Below are 10,669 nucleotides of genomic sequence, written 5' to 3' on the forward strand. Positions count from 1 at the left end.
TAATTTTATATAAATTCTTTTTTATATAATTATAAATAATTATAATTATTTCCTTTTTTGTTTTATTATGACAGAACAAAATTTTTAAAAATAAAGATTTGGTTCAAAAGAGTATAAGTAAAAACAGATTTCTCCAATAAACACAAAGAAGTATGCATAAAAATTGGAAAATAAAATAAAATCGAGAATAATTGAATACATTACATTTCAATAAACATTAATTTACGGAAAATGAACTGACATACTATATATTTTTATCAGAAGCAGATGATCGGGAGGGGGCGCAGAAGAACACAACAGAAATCTATAAAAAATACATGTAAAGTATAGAACAATTGGAACATCCTTTTTCAAAATCCTATTTTACATGACAGAATCAGAAACGATATGTGAATAGATGGTGCGGCGAGGTTTCGTGAACAGATTTATCGAACAGTAATATGACGAAAGAATCGAGAGGAAGAAGAGAAGAAGAAATGAAGGAAGATCGACAGAAGAGAAAAAGAGAGAGAAAGAGAAAGAATGAAGGAGATGCGGGGAGTGTGTTGTGCACGAATAAAAGGAGAAAGAGAGAGAAAGAGAGAGCAGAAGGATGCGCGATGGAAAAAACGAAAAGGGGGGACAAGGAAATAAGAACGTAGTGGATGGAGGAGGCTGCAGATGTGGAGAAGCCACTGTAAGGACCCGGAGAGTGTACCTGTCTTGTTTTTATAGGCTTACCAGAACGTCAGGACCTGGGTATGAGGATGAAGAGGACGTCGACGACGACGACGGCGAGGACGACGGCGAGGACGAGGACGAGGATGAGAACGACGACGACGGCGACGAGGAGAAGGCGAGGAACAAGGTGGGAGAAGGAAGGACGACCGCGGAGTGGTGAGCGGTGGAAGGTAGCAGCCGGGGGATCGGCAACGGCAGAGGGGGAGAGGGTAACGGAGTCCGCCAGGGCCTTACAATCCTCCGCTAACCAGTCCTGGTAGAACTGTGGGCCCTACCGGAGTCCTGCACGGGCGCGTCGTACCTATAACGGTGACTTTTCGTTGTCCACGAGATTTTTCTCACCATCGGAGAGGCGATAATCTCAGGGTCGCTGAACTTGCTTCTCTCTTCTTCTTCTCTTTCGCGAACGCGTTTATTTCGTCCCGTTAGCACGCGCGCGCGCGTCGTTCGAACAATCCGCTCTTTTTCTTTACGAGACGAATCGCCGAGGATGAGACCGCCAGGATCATAAAGTGCAAAGAGTAAGGTGCAAAAGGTCGATCGTCGACCGAGGCAAGAAAAGGCAAGAAAGAGAAAGAGAGAGTGATATGGATGACGTGATGAGGTGAAATTGCAGCGACTCGGTGGTGGTTTAGATGGATCGACGTCGGTTTCACGAGACGCACGAGTGGCGTTAGTTGGCAATAGAGATAGGAACCCCTAGGGGAGGGGGGCACGGGGGGGGGACCACTCCACATTGATGGAATAGTGATTAACGCGGCGGAAAGATGCGGGGTAGTCCTGCCTTCCTCGCCATACTACTAGGCACGATATTCGGTGTCCTAGGTGCGTCACTGAGCAAAGCGCTCAGATATAAGGCACCGGACGAATGCAAGTGGATCACGACCGGCGACGCTGAGGACGACGTGTCGCTCGTGTGTCGTCTACGAACCATCAATAGCGAATTGGAGAACACAAACTTCAGCGTGATACAGCCGCAGCACACGGTGCGTTTGCGGCTGGAATGCAGCGACGCGCTATTCTATCAGAGTTCTCTGAGCGCCGGGAGCTTCAGACCGCTGGTCGAGCTGCGTGAGCTCGTGATCGAGTATTGTAAGATCGGCAATCTATCAGATGACGCGTTTAAAGGTCTCAGGGAACTGCGTAATCTCACCGTGAGGACGCACAACACTGACTGGTCGGCAATGGCACTCGACATATCTGCCGGAGCATTCACCGACGAGCTTCGGCAATTGGAGAAGCTCGATCTCGGTGAAAACAACATGTGGGGCATACCGGAGGGCGCGCTCTGTCCCCTGATCAATCTAGAAGTTCTAAACTTAACGAGGAACCGGCTCAGGGACATCACGGGTTTCCGCTTTAACGCTGTGACGAGGTGCCTAACGAATCTCAGGGAACTGGATCTCAGCAATAATAGCGTCGAATCTTTGCCGAGCGCAGCATTTTCCGGTCTGACAAGGTTGCACAGCCTGGACCTGCGATGCAACGCCATTAGTTTCATGGCGGATCGCGCATTCGAAGGCCTCACGTCACTGGCCATCTTGAGACTCGCCGACAACCGGCTCGCGAGCCTGCCGCCGGAGCTTTTCAGCGACGCCAAGGATCACATACAGGAGATTCATCTCAGGAACAATACGTTGAGCGTCTTACCGCCCGGTTTATTCAGCGAATTGTCACGGCTGTTAGTATTGGATCTCTCGCACAATGAGTTAACAGCGGAATGGGTGAACGCGGCTACATTTACTCGTCTGGTGCGTTTAGTGGTGTTGGATCTTTCGAGCAATCGTATCGCGCGTCTCGATCCGACCGTTTTTCGCGATTTGTACAGTCTACAAATACTACGGCTGCAAGAAAATCTACTTGAAAGCCTACCGGAAAACACGTTCTCAGCGCTCTACAATTTGCACACATTGTTGCTTAGCGACAATCAGTTGACTGTCATAGACGCCACTACATTGAGTGGTCTTTACGTGCTCAGTCTTCTCTCGTTGGACAATAACCGGTTGCATACGATACATCCGGGCTCTTTGAGAAACGCCTCGTCCCTACAGGACTTTCATCTTAACGGTAATCGGCTGACATCGGTGCCAGACGCATTGAAAGCCACTCCCCTCCTGCGCACTCTCGACCTCGGCGAGAACCTCATCTCCGAGATACCAAGCGGCACCTTCGACCACGTGGCGCAGCTATATGGACTTCGATTAACCGAAAATCATATCGGCAATCTCACGAAAGGCGTCTTCGATCGTATCAAAGAGCTCAAGATCCTGAATCTCTCCCGAAACCGCATACAGTACATCGAACCCGGTACTTTCGACGAAAATCTGAATCTACAGGCGATACGTCTCGACGGTAATCAGCTGACCGACATCACCGGCCTCTTCACTAAACTGCCAAATCTCGTTTGGCTCAATGTGAGCGACAATAAGCTCAAGTGGTTCGACTACGCGATGATACCGACTGGGCTGCAGTGGTTGGACATACACTCGAACGAAATCAAGGAATTAGGCAATAATTTCGAGATCGAGACACAATTGCAGCTGAGTACCTTCGACGCGAGCGAAAACAAGCTTACGGAGATCACTGGCAACGCGATTCCCATGAGTGTCGAGCTACTGTTTCTCAATGACAATCTCATCTCCAAAGTGCAAAGCTACTCGTTCTTTAAGAAGCCAAATTTGACGCGAGTCGATTTGAAAGGCAACCAGATACGAAATCTCGAGCCATACGCGTTGCGCATCAGCGCAGTACCGTCGGATCAACCGCTACCGGAGTTCTACATCGGCGACAACCAATACCTATGCGATTGCACCATGGAGTGGCTGCAGCGCGTCAATCGGCAGAATCAGACGCGCGTGCAGCCGCGCGTCATGGACCTCGAAAGCATCTACTGCAAGCTCTTATATGATCGTGAACACGTCTTCGTGCCGTTGGTCGAGGCATCCCACTCGCAATTCCTCTGCAAATATGAAACCCACTGCTTCGCTCTATGCCATTGCTGTGACTTTGATGCGTGCGACTGCGAGATGACATGTCCGCAGAACTGTACGTGTTATCACGATCAGTCGTGGTCAGCGAATGTGGTAGATTGTTCCAACGGCGGACACGTCAATAAACTACCTGAACAGATACCGATGGATGCCACGCGTCTCTATTTGGACGGAAACGATCTACGTATAGTGTCAAGTCACGCTTTTATCGGCCGTAAAAAGCTCAAGGTGTTGTTCCTCAATTCGTCCAACATCGAGATCGTGCAAAACAGGTCATTCAACGGGCTGCGCGACCTCGAGGATCTGCACCTGCAGGACAACAGGATACGCGAGCTGCGCGGTCACGAATTCGAAGGGCTGGATGCACTACGGCAGCTGCATCTGCAACGCAATCGCATCGCCGCAATCGGCAATGACACGTTTGCGCCGTTGCGTTCTCTGCGAATACTACGGTTGCAGAATAATCGTCTGACTACTCTGGTAATATGGTCACTGCCGAGTTCAATCGAGATTAGCCTAGCTGGGAATCCCTGGTCCTGCGAGTGCGACTACCTGCAGAGTTATCGCGAGTGGTCGCGCGATCCGAGCATCCGCGTTACGGACGCGGCTGCGTTGCGCTGTGTGTACAACGTCACGGAGTTCGAGGCGTTTGGCGATGAAGTGTTCGCGGACGACGAGTTCGGCTTTCCGATGAGCACAACGCTAGGCGATTCTGAGCGCGCTGGCAATGAGAGCGCCGTTTGCACTGGCACGATTAGTCTCGATAACGATATACATCACAACTACACCAAGACCATTATTGAAAAACAGGTCCTGCATGATTATTTGCCGCTGCTGGTGGCCACTTCAGCCAGTTCGCTCGTCGTCATACTTCTGTGCATGCTCGCTTTCGTGTTTCGTCATGAACTACGCGTGTGGTTTCACTCGCGTTTCGGTGTGCGGATATTCTATCGAAATCACGAAGTCGATCGGGACGACCGGGATAAACTGTTTGACGCTTTTGTGAGCTATAGCTCAAAGGACGAAGCGTTCGTTGCCGAGGAACTGGCGCCGGTGCTCGAAATGGGTAACCCTTCGTACAAACTGTGCCTTCACTATCGGGACTTTCCAGTCGGCAGCTTCATAGCCGACACCATCGTCCAGGCTGTGGAGTCGTCGCGAAGAACGATAATGGTGCTATCGGAAAACTTCATCAAATCCGAGTGGTGTCGCTTCGATTTCAAGTCGGCGCACCATCAAGTGCTGAGGGATAGAAGACGCCGATTAATTCTCGTGCTGGTTGGCGACGTGCATCAGCGCGATCTCGATCCGGACATACGACTGTACTTAAAGACGAACACGTATCTACAATGGGGTGACAAGCTTTTCTGGGAGAAGCTGCGATTCGCGTTGCCGGATGTGCCAAACAATCAGCGCACAACGCAGAGGACGAGGCAGCCGCCGCCGGTCCGACGGCAACACAACAGAACGTCCAATGGATCGCGTACCGTATCCGTCCACATATGAATCGTTGTAGCCAAATCCAAGTGCATCGAGTGTCGTTCACGTTAAACGAGCTTTTAGCCGCGAGGATACAACATGAGGAACACGAGCTTCACATTGAGGATCTTGTATGCTCGAAGCGCGATTCCGAGACGCGTATTCGCACGGTGTGCAATATGATATTATATTACAGAGTGTGTAAATACAAACGGAAGGATTTTATATAAATAGAGCATATATACCGAGGTGCGGGAATAAAGATCATGTGTATATAAACGGTGTGTGATAAAGAGTGAGAAAATATTTAAGACGCGTGGAAACGTATACTCGGTGTGCCACACGCAGATTCTGTAAATTTGTTGCAGCGCGTCTGGATGAGAGTGCTGAAACTCGTTGTAAATAGGACGTCGTCCGCTCGGTCGCGAATCACGGCCGGACCGGCACCGTTATTCGGCTCGTGGAACGTGCGACGATTATGTTGGGTGCGTATACATATGTGTGTGTGTGTGTGTGTGCCGTGATCGTGGAACGCAAGAGATGCGCCTGCAGCCCGTCGTGATTCCGGTAGCCCAATGTACCGATCGTGTACTTAAAATTCACTGCTTCTCGTTATTATGTGTCCATTTGTAGTCATTGAAATCAGCCGTTATTTGTCGACTAGTGCAAATAATTTCGCAATCAATTGGCAAACCGCGATGGATTTCTCGGGCGAGAAATTATATAATATATTGCGTTGGCGTAATTATTTTAATATCAGTAGCTATCTCGCGCGTATGTCTCCACGATCAATTTTTAAAGTAAAATATCGCTTAACATCGAGTCTCTCAAGAGCGTCTTCGGACCCGTTTGAATCTCGATTGTTTAGATTGCTTGGCTCAAGCCGCTGCGCCAACAGTGATACCACTTCCTAATTATAATTATTATGTATATTTAATTGTATTTACACTTCTCCTCTCTCTCTGGTTGATGACGAATTTCATCCAGAAATACGAGCTTACGAGCATCTCAGCGATGGAAGCTGACGCTCCACGGTGATAATAAAAAATTCTGGGCGCGAACATTGTAAAGTATTATTTTAGTCTTATTTATTCCGTCCCATTCGATAAAGAGACTTTTTATGTGACTTGAATGCATCGTTATATAACGCGAGAATGAAAATAGAGATAACAGCATAACAACGAAGCTCGCTTGCCGTCGATTAATGATTAACTTAAGAAAACGTAATTTACGTGTCGCGTGGAATTTACGTTTGAATTCGACGGTCTCATTATTGCTGGACATGTACGAATCAATAAACGAGACTTTAATCTATAAATTTCTATTTTTATATGTATCATCTCTCGTATACGGAACATAAATTGTACGTATATATTTTTATGAATACGTAACAGGGAGATAGTACATTGATATTCATTGCACAGATGGCTCAATCACATTTCAGTAATAACTTTAGCATTATGAAAACGCCGAGATGCAGCCAGCGCAAGATGAAACAAACTTTACGTGACGTATCTTATTCGAAATGCGACAGTCGAATTCAAAGTGCGCGTTATGTGCAAAGAAACTAAAGTGCTGCACTACAAATATTCGAGATATAATGTATAAACATGAAATCGTCTTCTTTAGCTTTCCTCGCAAGCGATTATCATGTCCGCAAACTATCCGACACAAAAAGATATTATTCTAGAATAAAAGCTATGACTGAATAATAAAACATTCTATTTTTATGTTTTTAATTCTTCTGTCTTATTCTGATTTTTGCCTTCCCTAAGCAGATTACAATAATACCGAATTATATAACTTCAACTATATGTTCTACAGATCGCTGAAAAAGTTTTCGACTGTTAAACGTGTAAATGTTTTTATAGAGACGAGCTAAATTTAACGTTCTTACGATTCATTGCGATCTAAAACTGCACTTTTTGAGAATAAGGTATTACTTTTTTTTTAAGCGTACTTGTCGAGAGAAATGTCAAAGCATTAAAACGAATTTACAAACGGTATGCGATGCACTTCCTCATTTTCAGTTAATGCAATAAAATGACAAAGCGGTATACGCGATATTCACAGCATGACAATTAAATCCACTATTTCGATGCAGGCTTTGTGCGCCATTTTCTGAGGTAGCTCGAGAACAAAACAATACTTTATGTTAATCGAGTCACGTCTGTATACATTGTCATCACGTCTTGTTACCGTTGCATCTGCGGAATAAGTAATATCTACCTGAGGATAATAGAAAAGAGACAATTTGGTAGAAAACAGTTAAGAGGATATTTCGTGTTACGCCCCATAATAAATTGAATTAAATTATTTCGTTATGCTATTCTAACTTCTAACTCGAATAAACTATTACAAAAAAGATTAAAGATACTAAAAAAGCAATGCAAACGTCATTCAAAACAAAATCTATAGCTAATCTATAACAAATAAATTAAAAGATTTGCTGCAAGTGGACTAACTCACATTTTGTAAAAACTAGTAAATTTAAACTTAAAAAAAAAAAAATAAAAAAAAATCGGTATTACTGAGAAAATGTAAAAATTTGATTTATCTGTTATGATCATTGATCTTGTCGCGGGAATGGCATGCAATATCCACGAGTAGTGTAGGAGCGTAAGCTAAATGAACCACGTTAGAAAATTGTAGCTACGTGAAAACGCTCGCGAAAGTTGTGTTATTGCATAGTCCGCGATTGCGTGTAATCGTCGTGTAATCAATGCTGGTGTAACGGCCCAGCAGCGCAGGCAATTCGATCGATGCGCGAAATAAGGTGATGGTGATGGTGGTAGTAGTACACCGTTCGAGGACGATTGCGATATTGGAGAAATAACGCAAATATATCGTAACGGTGTCGCGAAGCGGCGCACGATAACGAATATGCACGCAGCAATGCTACGAAAGAAGCATCGAGAGTCCCACCCTACATACCATGACTGCCGGGGTATTTTGCGGTTTGGCTAATGACACATGGAATTCGCAATCGCATTGTACTCCGCAGCGCCCGTCATTTCACCAACGATCGTAGCTGCGATCTAACATTTGCGCGAGAGCTTTCCGCGCGCCTCGATAGCGCGTAGATAGATCGATCAATCCTGATGGACTGTTCTTTGATGAGAACGTAGCGCAATATCGGTTATCATCACGCGCGTGACATTTAACTCGGCTCAGCAAATCATTTCCGACGACTAATCAAAACAATCAGCGTCCGCGATTAGTTCGTCCGACACATATATTTGGCTGCACAGTCGTGTCGTCATCATTCATTCAATTACGTTGGTCACGCGTTCCAACATTTTTCCTTTTGAGCAGTTTTTACTTCTAGCAGTTATCCTTGATACATAAATAAGGGATTGCAGCAAAATACATAGGAAAATTCTAATCGTAACATCGAATTTGTCGAACAGATTGCGATCGGCATCCGTGGTAGCGAGCGTCTCTATGAGGCTGGTAACGAGTCAACGCTCCTATCTGCCGATCCTGTTCTGCCACTTTTGTAATTAACAAGTCCTTAACAACATATCACGGGTAAAACACTCTTTGCATCGCTTATGTTCTCCGTTGAAAGCGCCTGGTCAAGGCGGGCTCGTGGCCGTCAACCAGTCCCCTCGAGTATAATTTAATGTACTGAGAAAAATCGGAGATACCTCTACAAGTCCTCGCGCGCACCGCGATGGCGAGCCGCGAGAGAGGTGCGCAAGAGGAAGAAATTATATACGAACGGAAGGGCAAGAGATCGTAAGATCTCAATGGTCTAGATATTCCAGACCACACTTCTGAGCGCGGATAGAGAGTGGCGAAAGGAACAGAATCAGGCGTGTCTATCTCGCTAGAATAAGTAATGAACCGGACAAAAACTATTTTTGAATGCACTCACAGCCTGATAATGCGAGATTATGCAAGAAGTTTATAAACCTGTTCCCTACTTTGTTCGTATATATCCAACTTAACAAGACGAGGCGCGCGCGCGCGCGCGCGGGTGCGCGTGACCTCGGGTAACTAACGATGGAGAAATCGGCGATGCTATGGAATCTAAAATTAAAGAGTGATCATTAAAATTGATACAGCCGACGTCTTTATATCGCGGATTGAATCGAAGCAACTCTCGGAGACTCACAGTGGCAGCAACTACGCGAGCAATAATACCTAAAGCGGGACCAAGAAGCGACTCGATAGGATACCCGAGTACCGTCGGGTAACGGCTTTCCGATAAAACGACCGACAAGTGACGAGTTTTAATGCGCGTAAAACCGCAAAGGTCTTTACTGCAGAAAATAATGAATTAGGAGTGATAAAGCGAGGAGCTTTATCCTCATGCGTCTCTTTCATCCACGATTGCAGTCATATCCCACCCGCTTCTAACATTTCTCAGCTCGCTAAACTCGTTCGCGCAGTAGTTAAAGCAGCTTCCTTGAGAATGCAGCTCGACGACCTCCTCCAACCGTCATCTCTTCCCGCCGTCCGCTAATCTGGTCGCCAATGCCTTTATGCGATATAACGGAATTTCTGTTTGCATTATCTGCCAGAACGGCACATGCCACTTGCACGCCTATCGTCGCCGTCCATCGTTCATCTTGGCGTGCCATTGCACGAATCAAGAAGGGATTCGAGGAGGGATTCGTGTTTCGAATCGACACCGACGATCAATTCAAATCGCCGTCGTGTCGGATCATTGAGCAGCCACGTTTTATCACAAATCGTTGAGTTGCCCAAGCCGCAAATCGCTCTCACTCGCGAGAGGAAGAGAAGAGAAAGAGCGCGACTATGACTCCCCACGAGAAGACGCTCGAGTCGTTATTCCGGTTGAGATTTACGAAATTCAAGCGGTACTCACGACGGGCATTAAATCATACATACAGATACACAAGTCAGGATTTGTGTCATCTCAGTGATTATATAGCCGTTGGAAACTGGGCGATGCGACGGGACGCGAAATGCACGACGACTATAATCGCTCGCGACATAATCGCGGCGTAATCGTGATTAATTAAGATAACTCTCGAGAGAAGTCTCCGTCCGCTCTCTGTATTTCTCATGCACTTTTTCCCCTTCGAATTTGCCTCGCCGATAATTGCGATCTTTAAAGCACATTTTTTTTAAGTGCAACAGCTAATCGCTGGTTGCACAGCCGTTACTTGCACATTTCGCGCTCGCGCGACGCGAAGAGGATCGACGGAAGTCGAGCGTAAAAAAAGGAGCCGTACCCTCAATTACCGACCTCGCTCTCTTGTCGACTGTGAACTTTATATTCGCGCGTACGCGTACACCGGCGCGTAGTACAGTTATCGCGATTGAGAATTTAGTGTCTCGCTTGCATTGTCTCGCGGAGCGAATGCATATTTCACACGTGCGCTATCCATACAGCCGCCGCCGCAGCCGTCGTGTAACCATTGCGGCTTGCTGATTATGCGAACCATGGTATAGTTGGTTACCTTCTCGTATATATATATATATATATATATATATATATATATATA

General features: G+C 46.2%; 2 protein-coding genes across 3 annotated transcripts in view; one reads left to right on the plus strand and one right to left on the minus strand.

Moving 5' to 3' along the window:
• The window catches only part of LOC108687802 (lysine-specific histone demethylase 1A), a 112,378-nt gene that overhangs the window by 43,988 nt on the left and 57,721 nt on the right, over positions 1 to 10,669 (minus strand). The gene's annotated exons all lie outside the window — the stretch shown is intronic.
• On the plus strand, positions 1,488 to 5,527 carry LOC108687790 (toll-like receptor Tollo). 2 transcript variants are annotated; one of them, XM_018193752.1, is made up of 2 exons: positions 1,488 to 4,357; positions 4,406 to 5,527. In XM_018193752.1, exons 1-2 carry the CDS (start codon positions 1,488 to 1,490, stop codon positions 5,214 to 5,216), a joined length of 3,681 nt encoding a protein of 1,226 aa, XP_018049241.1. In that variant the 3' UTR covers positions 5,217 to 5,527. The 2 variants fall into 2 exon arrangements, with proteins under 2 accessions (XP_018049241.1, XP_018049233.1); XM_018193744.1 differs by having other exon boundaries at positions 1,488 to 5,527.

The sequence above is a fragment of the Atta colombica genome, unplaced genomic scaffold (assembly GCF_001594045.1).
Source record: "Atta colombica isolate Treedump-2 unplaced genomic scaffold, Acol1.0 scaffold102, whole genome shotgun sequence".
NCBI classification, from domain to species: domain Eukaryota; kingdom Metazoa; phylum Arthropoda; class Insecta; order Hymenoptera; family Formicidae; genus Atta; species Atta colombica.

What these genes read in the sequence shown, in the direction of transcription:
- LOC108687790 (XM_018193744.1), top strand. Translation starts at nt 1,488, where the DNA reads ATGCGGGGTAGTCCTGCCTTCCTCGCCATACTACTAGGCACGATATTC.